Genomic DNA, 16,783 nt, shown 5'->3' with positions numbered 1-16,783 from the left:
TCATGGATGCTCTCAGGTGAGGCGATAGCACCCAGAGGCTCGGAATCTGGCTGAGTTCACTTTCCAAAGGGCAGGGAAGTGCACGTGCACAAAGGAGTGTCCCCAGGGAACAGAGGGGCTGGACCCACCAGGGCATCTTCGTGGCTTCACGGCTGGCGCTGTGAGCGGTGGGTGACATTTATTTATTTGTTTATTTACTTATTTTAAAGGTTTTTTTCACGTGGACCATTTTTAAAGTCTTTTTATTGAATTTGTTACAATATTGCTTCTGTTTCATATTTCGGGTTTTTTTTTTTTTTTTTTTTTTTGGCCACAAGGCATGTGGAATCTTAACTCCCCGACCAGGGATCGAACCCGCACCCCCTGCATTGGAAGGCAAAGTCTTAACCTCTGGACTGCCAGGGAAGTACCGTGGGTGAACTTTAAATACTGCTTAGAGGAAGATCTTTGGAACGGTGAGGCCCAGAATGAGAGACGTTCCAGGGCGTGACAACGAGGGTATCAGGAGAGGCAAGGACCAGCCCCAGAGCTAACTTTTCTCTTCATAGGATTTTGCCAGAGGTGGACTCTGGAAGAAAGAGTGGGTCAGGTGAAGAACAGAGGCGGGCCTCCCTGGTGGCGCAAGTGGTTAAGAGTCCGCCTGCCGATGCAGGGGATACGGGTTTGTGCCCCGGTCTGGGAGGATCCCATATGCCGCGGAGCGGCTGGGCCCGTGAGCCATGGCCGCTGGGCCTGCGCATCTGGAGCCTGTGCTCCGCAACGGGGGAGGCCACAACAGTGAGAGGCCCACATACCGCAAAAAGGAAAAAAAAAAAAAAAAAGAACAGAGGCGTTGGGGGTAAAGGAACTGTCCCCTGTGAAGGGGGTAGGGCAGCGAGGTTAGCGTGGGCTTCTCCTGCCCAAAAGGAGTCAGGACAGAGCACAGATAAGGCAAGAGCTGTTATTCACCAAACCCGCAGTGCAAGTACCATGCAGAAGACTTCCATAGCTATTTATAAAATATTAATGTCTTCTGTTTACTGAGAGGTTTATAATAAATAACCCTTACAACAATCAGGGCTACTAACCCAACTCTTATAATGATCAGCACAATTGACCATATTGTTTTTCTTAGATTTAACTCTTAATGACTCCAATGAGAAAATTCTTAAGAGAGTTGGATGCAGTTATTTTTGACTGTTTATAAAACTGGGGGGAGGGCTTCCCTGGTGGCGCAGTGGTTGAGGGTCCGCCTGCCGATGCAGAGAACGTGGGTTCGTGCCCCGGTCCGGGAAGATCCCACATACCACGGAGCGGCTGGGCCCGTGAGCCATGGCTGCTGAGCCTGCGCGTCCCGAGCCTGTGCTCCGCAACGGGAGAGGCCCAACAGTGAGAGGCCAAACTGGGGGGAAAGGAAGTAGATTTTATGAAAAATATGTCCCAATGGCAGACTCCCAGAATTCACACAGATCTTAAAAGGAGTTTAAAATTAAACACAAATAACATATTTTGTGTTAAACGTTTAAATCAATGAACACTTGGGGAAATACTAGGTTCTCATAAACAGTGGCTGCCTGAATTTTAGTGTTAAATGACCACATTTACAAATGAGTAGGTGTGGTTTCCAGGAATCTTAGGATTTGCCGTTAGGGCAGGTCACATGAAGATCCACCCAGCTGGACCCTGGGTAATCATAGCGACCCTGACCGTGAGACACAGAGGTAAGAGCAGGTGATACCTGGGCCAGGCATAGAAGCATCAACTCATTTCTGATTTACAGGGACACATGGGGTAGTCACCACTGTGGCCCCAATTTCTACAGTACAAACCACAGTAAAGAGGAGAGCTCACAGCCCGTTCTCCTCCCTCACGAATGTGATGAGAACTGTCCAAAGCCCTGGAGAAAGCACCATCCCTGCCCTCAAGGTGCTGCGGGTCCTACAGTGAAGCAAAGTGTGCCAGGTACGGAGGGACCCAGCGCGGGGAGGAAGGCCTCCCTGTCAGGAAGGGAAGGTGAGTCAGGGTCGTCCAGGTAGAGAGGCGGAAAGGCAGGCACATGCTGAGCAATTGTGAGAAGCTCACATGGCCACAGCCGGAGGCGGGTCCTCAGAAAGGGGGTGGGGTGCGTGGGATGGGAGAGGTCAGGTGTGTGCAGGATCTTGAATGCCATGGTGGGCAACACACATAAGTGCCTACTGTGTGCCAGCCACTGCTCTTGGCAATTTGCACTTTAGTAACTGTTGAATCCTCACAACCACCCTCTGAAGCATAAGACTATTATTAGTTCCAATTTACAGTGAGGAAACAGGTCCAGGGAGGCACAGGTACTTGTCCTGGGTAACACAGCTTGGAGATGGCAGAGCAGGGACTCTATGCTTTGGGGTCCAAGGAGCAGGCTGTTGAGCAGCAGGTTTCCAAGGGATAACATTGGGGACACAGCCTGGATCCCCAGATCACTTGCTCTCTAAGCTGGGTGTGCACTGGGGCTCCCTAAAAGCACTATGCCCAGCCCCACCTGGGCCTCACAAGTCAGAATCTCTGGGGCACAAGCCCGGGAGAGTGGTTTTGATCAGTTCTGTAGGTGGGTCCTATATATGAGACCTGCTGGGCAGGACCTTGAAATCCACACAGCTTTGCTTCCCATTTGCTAGATGAGGAAACTGAGGCCCAGAGGGGCCAATACAGCCCACCAAGTCCCAGAGTGAAAAAAGGAATAAGTGACCAAGCCCAGCTAGAGCGACTGCCTCTAACCAGTGTTCTTTACCCAGAGATGGAGGAAGGGGGAGGGAGGGGGAGGGACAGAAAGGGAGGGGAACTACTTGTTGAGCAGACTGTTTCTCTAGGTGCAGCACAAAGGCCACTGGTGGTATAGCAGGGATCTTCGGTGGACGTGGTCACAGCTTCACATAACGTGGAATCCAATTACATTAGCTTCCTATTGCTAGTGTCACAAATTATCACAAGCTTAAAACAACACAAACTTACCTACTACTGTCCTTGAGGTCAGAAGTCCTAAATTAGTCTTAACGGGTGAAAATCAAGATGACAGCATGGGTGGTTCCTTCTGGAGATTCCACTGGACTGCTTCCTTGCCTCTTCCAACTTCTAAAGGTGGCAAGGCATTCAGCATTCCCTGGCTTGTGGCTACATTGCTCCAATCTCTGCTTCCATTGTTACGTCTCCCCCTCTGTTATTAAATCTCCCCTGTCTCCCTCTTAGAAGGACAATTATGATTACACTGGGCCTACCTGGATTATGCAGGATAATCACTCTATCTGATCTTTACTTAATCACTTCTGCAAAGTCCCTTTTACCTTGGAAGATGACAAATTCACAGATTCTGGGGATTTGGAAGTGGACTTCTTGGGGAGGGGTCATTATTCTGTCTGTCACACACATGATGAGAAGAATCGCTCCCTTTTCAATTCTCTTCAGTGCTTTTGCCTTCTCCAAGGAGAAAGTCCTTGGCTGGTGTGTTTCATCACCTCTCTAACACTTGGCTGATCTCACATCCTAGCACAGAGTGAGCAAGCTCAGGCCGGTGCGGCCTCAGTTTCCTCATCTATAAAATGGTGATAATTATAGTACCTCCTATAATTGCTGTGAGGACTGGATGAGATAACAAGGTAAGGATTCAGGCTGTGCCCAGCATGGTGTAAACTCTAAATAAATGCTCATTCTCCCTATTTTATTTATGGCAAATGATGCTGGTACTGATGATCCATTCCCAGAAATCGTATGGAATTTATCTTTAAATTCATTAAGTAAAAAAAAAAAATAACAACAAAGGAAAAGAAATGTGAGAACCGATTAAAAAATTGTAAGTAAATCAAAACTACAGGCACTGCACAAAGATGGCAAAATGAGAAGGGGTGTGAGCCTCAACACTGTGTGACTCTGACAGTGGCCTGCACACGGCACGCCCAGACTACTGCCGTGGAGAGACTCGATTAGCATTTTCTGAATAAGTGAAGGAACGAGCTATTGCCAAGCATCGCTTCAGAGGCATTTCCTGTATTGTCTCGTTCAGTTCTTGCAACAGTCCTTTGAGGGAGATGACCCTGGTTAACCTCATTTTCCATATGAGCAAACAGAGGTTCAGAGATTAAACAACAGCAGGGCACTCAGAAAATATAACTGGAGGAGCCCAATTTGAATCCAGACCAGTCCACCTGTCCCCCTTGGCTGCCTTCTAAGGCCTTTTGCCCCATTGCCAACCCAGTTCCCACTATTTCCATCACAGTGGCGTTAAGGTGTTTTTCTCCAGGGGGCATGTTTCCTCGAAGCTGCTGCTGGTCCTGGGAACCCTTCTCTTTATTAAAGGGGCTCAGAAACCCTGGGCCATTGACCAGAGATGTCACCCAGTCTCTGCACTCTGCTTCCTGCCTTTAAAGAGTTGACCACCAGAGGGCAGTGTTGGCCTGTGTTTCTCCAGCCTCAAAATCACCCAGAAACCAGAGCAGCAGAGAGGGGACCAGGATCAGCTCCAGCCTGGTTAAAGCCTGGGCCAGACTCCTAGAAGCCCGCACTTGGGGACAGAGAAGCCAAGCCCCCAGAGTACACCAAGACAGCCCTGGTGAGCACGGCCACCCTGGCAGAACGGGAGGCCCAGATGACAGCTCATGGCCACTCGCAAAGAACGGATCTCTTGTCACCATTTTACAGATAAGGAAACTGTGGCACAGATAGTTTAGGCTAGAAGCCAACTAGTCCCAGATCCCCCCATTCCCCATCCCAACCAATCCTCACCCTGTCAGGCCTCCAGAAACCTTGAAACTCAGGAGCTGTTGTGTTTCATGTGTACTAAGGAACAGAGCCCGAGCGGCCGAGCCTACAAAAGGGGAATCCAGGGAAGGCAGGTAAGTGCACAAGCTCAGGGACGTGTAGCCCCAGCGGGCGGCCCTCTCCCCAGAGGCCTCTCCCCTTGCCCTCAGGCTCCCAGCCCCTGACAAGCGCTCACATTCACGGAGCATGTGCTACGTACGTACCTGGCACTTAGTCCTCAGAGCAGCACTGGGAGGGAGTTGCCTTTCCCCATTTTACAGATGAGGAGACTGAGGCCCAGGACAGTTGATTGCTCTCTGAGGTATTACCTTACCAAGGAGTAGAGTCAGGACTGAGACCCGGAAGTTTCGCTCCAGAGCTTGAGCTGCCCTGCCCTGTGATGCAGCCGCAGCCAGTTCAGACCCCACCTGCCTCCTTGGCCTCTGGTTATTCATCCTCCTCGGCCTGTTTCTTCACACAGTCCTCCAACCCATGAAAGTCAAGATCAGAGGTGGTGGCCCCGGGGGGGTGGGGCCTGTGCACATTCACCCTTTCTGCAGGCCTTGAGCCCGTGTGGGCTCCTAGAGCCCTATGGGCTCCAGTGCCTATGGCCGACTGCTGGGCACATGCTCCAGAAGAGTGGCAAAGCCTTCCCTCCTCCCCCGGCATTGCCCCCAACTGGCGAGATTGTCCCAAGGTGAGAGCAAAAACACTGTGTGGAGGAGGATAGATGCTGGGCCTCCTGCCCAAGCCTCCCTGTCAATATCCGTTCTCTGGTACCCAGGCATTCAACAATCACCCTCCTCCTCATCAGCAGTGTCTGCCACATCCTGGACTCTACGCCTGATACATATCACATCATTTTTCATGCAAAATGCACACGAGACAGGTTCTATTTGCAGCTCCATTTAAGAGAGAAACAAACTGAGGCTTTGTGAGGTCAAGAAACATGGCCAAGATCATACAGCTACCAAACAGCAAAGGAAGGGTTTGAACCCAGCTCCACCCCAGCCCCAGAGTGCATGTTTTTCATGTTCTGTTGCCTTGTCCCAAACATCTTAATCTGGGGCTCAGAACATATGGTCTTTTCTCATCCAAGCAGTCCTCCCTCTGGACTGCAATATGCAAAATGCTGCCCCGCATCTCTGGCTGGCTCAGACCCCACCTGTCCAACCTTTTACTGTTTCCCCTGAAGCTGGGCAGGCCATCCCTTCTCAGGCTTGGATTTCCACCTCTGGGAAATCTCAAAAAAGGCTAAAATAATTTCATCTCTAAAAGGACCCTAGTTTATAGAGACACTTGACTCTTCGCAGAGGCCCTGGGACGGATCAGGGGGGCTTCCGGGATATAGCGCCCAAACCACCCCTGGGAGTAGGACAGGCAGCTCCTGTTACCCACCCCAAGGGCTGCAGCAGTGCTCCTGAAATCAGGAATGAGGATTCTGGGGATGAGTTGGGTGCCCCTGGCCTGAAGGCCTGGCCCAGTTGCGAGGTGTGGGGAGGGCATGAGAGGCTGGGATCCCTGGCCACTGGACTCCTGGGCCAGAGCCTCTGTGTGGGCAAGGCCTCCAGACAGGCTGGACTCTCTCTGATCTCCAGGGGAAGGAACCGGGGCCCAGGTGCGATGGGAGGGTTAGGTGAGTATTCCTCAAAAACACCTCTAAGGAAGGAGACCCCGGCAATAGGCAAAAGGTGGAACAAGGGGTCGGGAGACGGGGTCCAAACCCAGCCCAGCCGTGAACCTGTCATGTAACTCGGGGCCCCTCTGACCCTCACCTGCAGATGACAGGGTCCAGCTGTACAGTTGGTGTCTGCACTAAGTATTTCTCCCTTTGTTCCTTCATTGTAAATCCCCACCTGCCATACCATCCCCCTGCCCACATGCTGCTGAAAAAAACAATTAACTGGAAAGGTAGCAAACTCAGTGATGAACTGTATGTATCAAATGTATACTGACTCTTCTATATAGTAAGTAAAATTTGAGGGTGTCTCTAACCACCATGTTAAATGACTTACATTGATTATATCATTGAATGCTCACAGCATCCACAGAATTCATAGCATTATTTCCATTTTCACCTGAAAAAACTGAGGCCAAGAAAACTTAAATCACTCGTCAAGCTTGCACAGTTGTTCGGCGGCAAAGCTGGGATTTGAACCCAGGTCCGCCTGATCTCAGGGCCTGTGTCTGCTGTATCTCTTCTACAGTTCCTCTTGCTGGCCTTTTATATTTAACCCCCAAAGAAAATCACATGTGTATTTGCCTTTCTCTAATCATTTAAATCAGAAACTATAGAAAGCAACAACAAAATAACATCTAATTCTCTATCTTGAAATAATAATTGACAGTTTTATATTTATATTTACATAGTTCACATACATGGGTGAATATGTATTTTTACCAAAAAAATCATGCTATTTTGCAGCCTGTTTCTTCAAATATTATTAGAAAATAATATTTTTTCATATCACTAAATATTCTACAATCTATTTTTCATAGCTGCATAATATTTCATCATTTGAATGATACTAATTTTTTTTAAAACCAGTCCCCTATGGTTGGACATTCGGGTGAGTTACAGTTTGTTACAACTATAAATAATGCTATGGTGGATACCCCTGTAGCTAATTCTTGCTCTGTTTAATTCTGCAGTGTAAATGATCAGAACTGACATTGCCAGGTTCATTGTCAGGCTTTGGATCTGTACTGGTGAGCTCCAGTGTGACTGTCCTTTGAAAAGTCAGTGCCCTTCCCTCAGCAAGTCAGGCCTGGTAGAAAAACTCTAAACGAAAATGCAGCCTCTTTCACTTTGCTCTTCGGAAAGAAAGTGCAAAGGGTGCTGACCCCAAGCCTCACCTGGGCAATCATGCCCTTTCTGAGCCACTTTTCATTCGCTGGTTCTATGGTGAGGATAAGGGGTTCCTCAGGGCCTGGGAAGACACCTCCCACCGAGGTGCCCGAACCCATCCTCTGGGCACCCAGACGCTGTTAATGAGATCCATTTGATGGCATTTAGGTTTTCCACGTGTACCTGATGTGGAGGAGAACAGAGACACAAGCAGGGAAGGATTCCTGGGAAGCACCTCCTCCAGCTGGGACAGAAAGCAGCCTCCTTTTTCGGCCTTGAAGACACATGAGGTCTGGAGGAGGTGAGAGGAAGTTGAATGGGGAGCAAGAAGGAAGGAGAGGCAGGAGGGCCAGATGGAGGTGGTGACCAGAGAGGCTGGCTCAAACTTTTCTCCAATCTGCTGGTCCCAAAGAGAAGTCTCCAGCTGCTGCTAAAACCTGCTCAGGGGCAGCTGCCTGCCCTCTGAGAAAGGGGACCCACCCGCTCCGCAAGCTGAGGGCCTGCCCTGGGATGGAGGAGTGGCTGGGAAAAGTCATCTCCAAGCCCACAGATGGAGAATGGAGCCCAGGGAGGGGACGGACTGGCCACAGGCAGAGAGAAGCCAGACTGGGCTGAGGCACCTGCTGGAGCCTGGGGCAGAGATGGGGTGAGGGGGATGGGCTGTGGTGGATTCTGCTCCTGGCCTCAGCTCCTGGGTCCCTGGGGGACTCTGCAAGCTGAAACATGGAGGGACTGTGATCAGATAAGGAACCAGAGCCTGCTTTGTTCCTGCAGCCAGAAAGAAACCTGGAGAGTACAAGTTCTCTCTCATTTTCCCCTGGAGTCCCATTCACATCCTCTTCCTTTTGTTGTTAGTTTTAGGAGCTCCACTGCCCCTTTGGGAGAATCCCCAGGCCTTTCTCTGCCTGCCTGCAGTGTGTGTGTGTGTGTGTGTGTGTGTGTGTGTGTGTGTGTGTGTGTGTAGATGGCCTATAACTGGCTGTCCTTTTGAAACTGACCAGAGGTGCTTCTGATTCTCCAGGACCAGCTTCTCTCCTGGAAACTCCAGAAGATGTGTCTTCACTGCAAAAGACCCAAAACTGTGGCTTCTCATAAAGTGTCCCCTCCAATCTGGGTGAGGTGTCAGGGTGAGAAAGAAGAGGGAGACAGAGGGGCTGGGGAAGAGACACAGAGATAACGTGAGACAGAGAGAGAGAGACCACGAGTGAAAGGAAGAGGGAGAGAAGCAGAGGTAGCGAGGACGTGAGTGAGAGGAGACAGAGGTAGGAAGACCTGGAAACAAGCTCAGGGAGAGACAGAGAGACTGTAAGAAGGGAGACACAAACAGCTCAGTGCACAGAGAGAAGGGAGGAGACCAAGAGTGGGCTGCAGAGAGGATGGGAGGAGAGAGAAGGAGGGTGAGAGGGTAGAAAGCTCAGAAGGAGAGGAAGGGGAAGGCAAGCTGAGACAGAATGAAGGGGGAACGGGGGAACGTGCCGAGGAGAAAGAGGGGAGACAGGGAGGAGGGAGGAAAGGCAAAACAGAGGAGCAGAAGACAGCGCCCTTGTCCTTGTGAATATCCGCGAGGAAGCTGGCCGAGTGTGTCCTTATGGGCCCTGCCGTGGCCATGGCCGGCAGGGAAGTGCCCCTCCAGTGACATGGGTGGCAGTCGAAGGAGGGAGGGGCAGGTCTGCAGCAGGTGGCCGCCCCTGGGTGGGGCCACCAGCCGAGCCCTGGGGTATAAGTGGGAGGCCCGGCCGGCTGAGCACCTGTCAGGGCCAGCTTCCCTGCGCAGGTGCCAGGCAGGTGGCTCCGGCCGAGCCCGGCCCCAGCATGAGCTCCTTCGACCTCCCAGCGCCCTCCCCGCCCCGCTGCAGCCCCCAGTTCCCCAGCATCGGCCAGGAGCCCCCCGAGATGAACCTCTACTATGAGAACTTCTTCCACCCCCAGGGCGTGCCCAGCCCTCAGCGGCCCCCCTCCTTCGAGGGCGGCGGCGAGTACGGGGCCACCCCCAACCCCTACCTCTGGCTCAACGGGCCGGCCATGACCCCCCCGCCTTACCTGCCGGGCGCCAGCACCAGCCCCTTCCTGCCCCAGACCTACGGGGTGCAGAGGCAGCTGCTGCCTGGCATGTCCGGGCTGGGGGGCGGCGACCTGGGCTGGCTGCCTATCCCCTCGCAGGAGGAGCTGATGAAGCTGGTGCGGCCCCCCTACTCCTACTCGGCGCTCATTGCCATGGCCATCCACGGGGCACCCGACAGGCGCCTCACCCTCAGCCAGATCTACCAGTATGTGGCGGACAACTTCCCCTTCTACAACAAGAGCAAGGCCGGCTGGCAGAACTCCATCCGCCACAACCTGTCTCTCAACGACTGCTTCAAGAAGGTGCCCCGCGACGAGGACGACCCAGGTGAGGGGTCTGCAGGCTCGTGCCCCCGACACCCCATTCTAGAAAGTCCTGGATACGGCCGTGCCCCCGAGACTGGGGGCCAAAGGGAGTCATCTGTAAACATGGACCCTGGAGGCAGATTTGGGTTTGGATCCTGGCTGAGCCGCCGACCAGTCAGTGACCTGCGAGCCTCAGTTTCCCCATCTGAAAAATAGGAATGTAAGAGTGGATCCTTTGCAGGCTTGTGGGTGGCGGGGTCATGAGATGATGTATGTGAGGTGTTTGGTGCTAACGAGTGCTCGATGGACTACAGTGATTGTGACAATTAACCTGAATCCCCAGAATCCAGCATGTAGAAAGCCCTTTGCCGGCAGGGGATGGGAAATGAGTGCTTGGACTAGATAAAGGCAAGTGTATCCTAGGCCTGATGGGAAGGGACCGGTGTTTGTGAAACCACCAGTAAGGGCCACGTTATGCTGCCTGCCCTAGTTACATCATCTCTTTTAATCCAGCCCTGTGGGGCGGCTCTTATGAAACCCATTTTACAGATGAGGAAAATAACACCTAGAGGTAAAGCAGCCTGCCTCGGGTGACACAGAATGATGTGACAGTGACAGAGAATGAATCTGAATGGAGGTGACTAACACCACAGTGTGAATTTTTTAATGAGCAATTTCTAAAATATAGAGACGTACACAGAGTAATATATTAAATACTCATGTGTCCATTTCCCAGAATTAAAGTCCACTCTTGTCCCAGCATAGGAATCCAGGGTACCTCTCAGAGGAACCCCACCTCCACCCTCTTTGAGGCTTGTGAGGGCAGGACTGTTTGTCCCCCAGAAGAGGGTGAGCATCCCATCCAAAGACTGGCCTCACCCTCAGGCCGAGAGACCCAGGCAGGCAGGGTTCAGATTGTCCTTCCTGGTTACAAAGCCTCTTTTATACATCTAGCATTAGCCCTCTCTCACAGCCAGCCTGAGGAAGAAAGGACAGGTCCAATGGGCCCACTTCTCCTGCTAGGAAATTGAGGCTCACCGAAAGTCCGAAGCGGGGACTCAAGTCCATCCTTGGAGTTCACCCCGAGACTTTCAGGGAGCCCTGAATTGCTCCCTGAGTTTTCTTTCGCATCAGCAATGGAAGAAGCCCCGCCCTCGCCTTTCCCCAGTACTTGAACTTCTTAAAGAGACCACACTGTAAACTCCTTCATGGCTTAGGCCTCTCTTGCTTTGTGCTCCCAGGGTGTCTTGGTGTGAGGTGGGTGCTTAAATAAAGATCCGTGTGCTGTGGCCTTGGCGGGGGGTTTTGTGGAATTCCTGTTTTGTCCTCTGCCTTTCTGCATTTGTTACCTTCGATGTTAGTTTATGAGGAGGAGCAGAAACAAAGCACTGGATCCATCTCTCTACTTACCTTCTCCTGCTTCTGTGCCAGGCAAGGGGAATTACTGGACCCTGGACCCCAACTGTGAGAAGATGTTCGACAATGGAAATTTCCGCAGGAAGAGGAAGAGAAAATCGGATGTTTCCTCCAGCACGGGCTCCTTGGCCTCGGAGAAAACGGAGCCCGGTCTCCTGGCAGGCAGCCCCAAGACCACGGAGGCCCAGGACATCTTGGATGGTGCTTCACCAGGTACCACCAACTCCCCAGAGAAGCAGCCCTCGCCGCCCCCGCCGGGAACCCCGTGCCTCAACAGCTTCCTCTCCACCATGTCAGCCTATGTGAGTGGGCCAAGCCCCATGGGCCGCCCTGTGGCCACGCCGGGACTGAGCCCGGAGCCCGCTGACAAGGTGGGGCAGAACTTGCTGAACTTCAGCTCCTACACCCCACTCACCAACATCAGTGGCCACGCGGGCGGGGGTGAGTGGGCCAGCCCCACACCCAGCAATGCTCTGGGCTACGGAGGCTCCGTCCTCAACCAGTTCAGCCCTCACTTCTACAACAGCGTCAACACAAACAGCGTCCTCTACCCCAGGGAGGGCACCGAGATCTAGAAACACAACAGCTCCCGAGCCAGATGGACACGCTCGGGGTCCTCCAGGTCAGCATCCAAGTGGTCCAAGACCTCCAAACTGCCCAGACATACACAGGAGGCTCAGAGGAGTTCATCGTTTTTCTAGAACATTGTGTAAACCTTGTGTTTATCACATATCCATCCACAGACCCACAACCAGCTTTGCAGTAGAAATACTGGTGCCTGCATGACAGTAATCAACTTGGCCATTTATTGAGCACTTACTATGTGCTGGGTGCTGTGCTAAGCTCTTTGAAGGCGTGATCGTACTTTCTATTTACAGCCACCTTGTGAGGGTCATATAAACCTCCCCATTTTACAGATGAGAAAACTGAGGCTTGAGGAAGTTAAGTAACTTTCCCAGGGTCATACAAACTAGGAAGCGGCAGAGCCAGGAGTCAAGTCCAGGTCTCTATGACTCCCAAAGTTTGGGCCAATGAAGGCTGGGATGGAGGAATTGGTTGAGCAGCCAGGGAAGGTCAGTGTGGAGAGCTGATGAGGGCAAGCATATGCAAATCTCCCCACTGCCTTCTGGCCATCCATCCAATTTAGCACCAGCCCTAGGCACATCTCATCTTGGTCCAAGTCCTCATTCTACGGCCCCCAACTTACCTGCCGACACTCCTTTTGCTACTACTCGAGGGGGAAGCCCAGATCTGTGCCCCTGCAGGACGATGCGTCCAGCCTCTCCCCACAGAGGGATGTTGCTTCCCCGGCCCCGCAGACCATGAGCAGAGCAGGGAGAGGAGCAGTGTGCACCCCAAACCCCACCCACCCCCTCACTGCCCACTGACAAAATCTTGTAAAGCCCAGCTTCCTGTGTGCACGTCATGGACCAGTGAGCTGGAGGTGGCTGAGTCTGCCAAGAGAAACAAGGCTGAATAAGTGCTTCCTTTTTTACAGCCCGGGAGGGGCTGCAGGCGGCCCCAGCGGGGTCCATGCGTGCTGCTCCTGGAATCTTTTTCTTGTTTTGTATGTACTTTACGTGCCTGTGATGTTGCATCACAACACACCCTGGGAAGTATGTTTTGTTTTCTTATGTTCTTTTTAATTAAAAAAGAAAAGAAAAATCTACGTGTGTCCCTTCCTTGTGAGTTTTCCTGTCACTTGGCTGCTGGTTGACTCAATATGGGGCCAAGTGCAGCCTGGAGCTGAAGGCTCTTGGGACAAGAGGCAGAGAAAGAATGGGTGTCAGGCTCTTTCCCTCTGCCACATTGGCATGCGGACAGGACAAAGGTCCCCCCCAAAAGAGGAGAGCTTGTGGGACACAAAATATGGCCCGGATTACGGCTCATGCAGTTGTCATTCCTGTGTTATGATCATGTGATCCCCCTAACAACCCTGTGCAGGAAGTGGTACTAATCCCATCATTATACAGATGAGAAAAACGAGGTTCAGAGTGCTTGAGCAAATATCCTGAAGTCCCCAGGCAGTCCCTGCCCACATCTGACTCTGCAGCTCATCACGCTGTAGTACAGCCTCAGATGTGGCTGACTCTAGTGGCATTGACAGCAATCCTATTGGCTACAGTTCGCCGAGGACTGTGGGCAGGCCCTGGGCCACGTGCTGTGCAGCGGGAGCTCTTTTATCCTCACAAGAGCCCACAAGTGTGGACGCTGGCGAGTGACTGGGGTCCTGGCACAAGGCCTGCTGGATGACTTGTGCGTGGAAGCTGGAGGTCTTCTAGTTGGAGAGCCCTCCTCAGACGCCCATACCGAGGGCTCAAGCCATACCAAGCTGTCCCCGCAGACTCTGGGGGCTCTCTTTCCCTGGAGTAAGAGAGGAGGTGGTAAATAGCGATGATGATGGTGATGATGATGACATTCATTGTAGGTTTACTATGTGCCAGGCACTGTGTTAGGACTTGACCTGCCTTATTGCATTTAATCCTCCAGATAATCCAGTGCAGTCAATACTATCTCCACTGTGTAGATGAGAAAACTGTAACTTACAGAGAGATTCTGTAACTTGATCAAGGACACACAGCCAGGATTCAAATGCAGATCCATTGATGCCATGGCTAAAACTCTTCTCCGCTGCACCTGGCACTGGGGAGCCCTGGACTCACCATGAGAGAGCAAAACCAGGAAAACCGAGATGAGAAAAAGCGGGCCTCCTTAAAAACCCCTCAGATTGTTTCCTGGGGAACTCCGTTCCACAGAGACCCAGACTTCTCCTGACGGTAGATGCAGATGCAGTGCTGGCTGAGGAGGTAAAGGGAAGGGATACAGTCTCAGACCATAAAAAAAAAAAAAAAAAACCTTAGAAAACTTGGAACAAGCTGACCTCTTGCTGCACAGAATGGAAACCTGAGGCTGGAAGAGGAAGGGACCCCACAAATGTCTCCGGTGAGATGGAGTCAGAGGCAGAGTTGGAATGTGGGTCCCTGAAGGCTGGACCAGGATTCTTTGTCACCCTAGATCCCACTGCCACCAAATTTGCCCAAACAGACACCACCCCCCATGAATAATCTCTGCGCCCGCTCTTTGAGCCCCACTGCTTTCCCACGACGGGTCTGCCGGGGGTGCAGTCTGGACAAGGCACCGGTGTGAAGGGGCCCAAACAGAGACCAGCCTAGCCCCCCGGGAGGGAGGTGGCGATTTAGAACCCAGGTCCACAGCACAAAGTCCCCACTCTCCTTCAGCCCAGAATGTAATGGGCACGGCAGTAAAAGGATTGTCTGCAGGGCTCTGACAACTCTTGTCGGTGGCTGCGATGTTCTGGGTAGCAACGCTAGGAGCTCATGGAGGGGGGAGGGGGGAGTGTGCACTGCTGGTGGGGGGACCCAGGTCAAGAAGAGGGTCTCCCCGGTCAGCTTCTGCAGGCCGCTTCTTGCCCTCTTTTGGTCCTCTTCCTCTGAGAAGAAATGGGATCTGAAGAGAGAGAGGGAAGGGAGAAAGGGAAGGAGAGAGGGAAGGATGGATGAAAGAGGACTGGTCGTCCACAAGCCTTCAATTCTGTGGATGGCCTTTGGGCTTATTAGCCTCCTACAATGTGGCTCTACCTTAAAGACACATCCTCCAACACCAATAAAGTGAGAAGAGGGCCTCCTGTGTTTTGGGAGCCCAGGAAGGCTGCGTGGAGGAGGTGAGACGGGACCTGAAGGACGGTGGAAATGAACTAATGCAAACAATTTTCAAATAAAAGGAAACTAAGAGAATTAATTACCTGCAGACCTAAACTAAAGGAAATTGCTCAGTCTGAAGGGAAATGGTAGTACATGGAAGCTCAAATCTTTCAAAAGGAATGAGGAACATCAGAAATGGTAAAATTCTGGGTAAATATTATTAAAGTCTTTTTTTCTTCCTAATTTCTTTAAAAAAGGCTGCTTGAAAAAAAACTGTAACATTGTCTTGCAGAGTCTATAATGTATGTAGGTGTATATAGATTTTCAAATGGCAACTTTGCTATAAGGGATAAGGTTTTGTGGTAAATGGATCTATATGATTGCAAGATTTTTTTCTGCATATTTTGTAAAGTGGTACAAACTTAACTCTAAATAGACTGCTAAGAAAAGCTGAGGAAGTCATTATAATCTCTAGAGCAAATAATGCAAAATCATGCAAAGAAGTGGAACTAAAAAGCCAATAGTTAAGCTGAAATGGAACCTTTAAAATATTCAAATAATTCTTTAAAAGACAGAAACAAGGAATAGAGAAACTGCAAAACAACTAAAAAACTTAAGAGAAACAAACAGAAGAGAAATGATAAAATAGTAGCTCTAAATCCAACCACATCATTAACTACATTAATTGTTAATGAACTGAACACTACAGTTAAATAGCAGAGATTTTGGGGGTGAGTAAAAGAGGACAACTCAACTATATGCTACCCATAGGAGACGAGCTTTAAACAGAGAGGAGCCAAGTGGGTTAAAAGCCAATGGACGGGACTTCCCTGGTGGCGCAGTGGTTGAGAGTCCGCCTGCCGATGCAGGGGACACGGGTTCGTGCCCTGGTCTGGGAAGATCCCACGTGCCGCAGAGCGGCTGGGCCCGTGAGCCATGGCCACTGGGCCTGCGCGTCTGGAGCCTGTGCTCCGCAACGGGAGAGGTCACAACGGTGAGAGGCCCGCGTACCGAAAAAAAAAAAAAAAAAGGCAATGGATGCAAATAGTAAGCCCAAGAAGCAGGAGCTGGCCCTATTAACATTAGATAAAATAGACCTGAAGACCAGGAATATTATCAGAGCAAAATGGGGACTTTTAAAGTAATGAAACAGTCAACTCATTAGGTAGACAAATATCCATAAATGGAAGGACTTTAAATATGTGAAGCAAAATTGACAGAATGAAAGGGAGAAGTAAACAATTCCACAATCTTGGTTGGAGGTTTTAACACTTCTCTCTCAATAACTGATGGAATAAATAGTCAAAACAATCAGTAAAGACATAGAGAATCTGAACAACACTAGCAACCCCCTTGACTAAATTGATATTTCCAGAACATTACATCCAACAATGTAGTATACATATTATTTTCTAGGGCCTATGATATGTTTACCATATTCTGGGTCATAAAACAGGCCTCACAAAATTCAAAAGGATTTTAAAACACTGTGCTATGTGAAAGACGCCAGACACAAAGAGTAAATACTTATATAAATATTTATATAAAATTCTAGAAGAGTCAATCTGTAGTGACAGAAAGCAGATCAATACAGGTATAACTCAGATACTGTGGGTTTGATTCCAGACCACCCCAATAAAACAAATATAGCAATAATTTTTTGGTCCCATGAATTTTTTGATTTCCCAGTACATATAAGAGTTATGTTAACATTACACTATAGTCTATTAAGGATGAAATAGCATTA

General features: G+C 50.6%; 1 protein-coding gene across 2 annotated transcripts; it reads left to right on the top strand.

The window, feature by feature from the left end:
- Window positions 1-9,403: 9,403 nt before the first annotated feature.
- Window positions 9,404-11,949, top strand: FOXI1 (forkhead box I1). Of its 2 annotated transcripts, none has more exons than XM_060092553.1 (2): window positions 9,404-9,980; window positions 11,672-11,949. In XM_060092553.1, the coding sequence occupies exons 1-2, from the start codon at window positions 9,404-9,406 to the stop codon at window positions 11,947-11,949; spliced, it is 855 nt and encodes a 284-aa protein (XP_059948536.1). The 2 variants fall into 2 exon arrangements, with proteins under 2 accessions (XP_059948536.1, XP_059948535.1); XM_060092552.1 differs by having other exon boundaries at window positions 11,390-11,949.
- The last annotated feature ends 4,834 nt before the right edge of the window (window positions 11,950-16,783 follow it).

The sequence above is a fragment of the Mesoplodon densirostris genome, chromosome 3 (genome assembly GCF_025265405.1).
Source record: "Mesoplodon densirostris isolate mMesDen1 chromosome 3, mMesDen1 primary haplotype, whole genome shotgun sequence".
NCBI lineage: Eukaryota > Metazoa > Chordata > Mammalia > Artiodactyla > Ziphiidae > Mesoplodon > Mesoplodon densirostris.
This window is presented reverse-complemented; position numbering and strand designations above follow the sequence as displayed.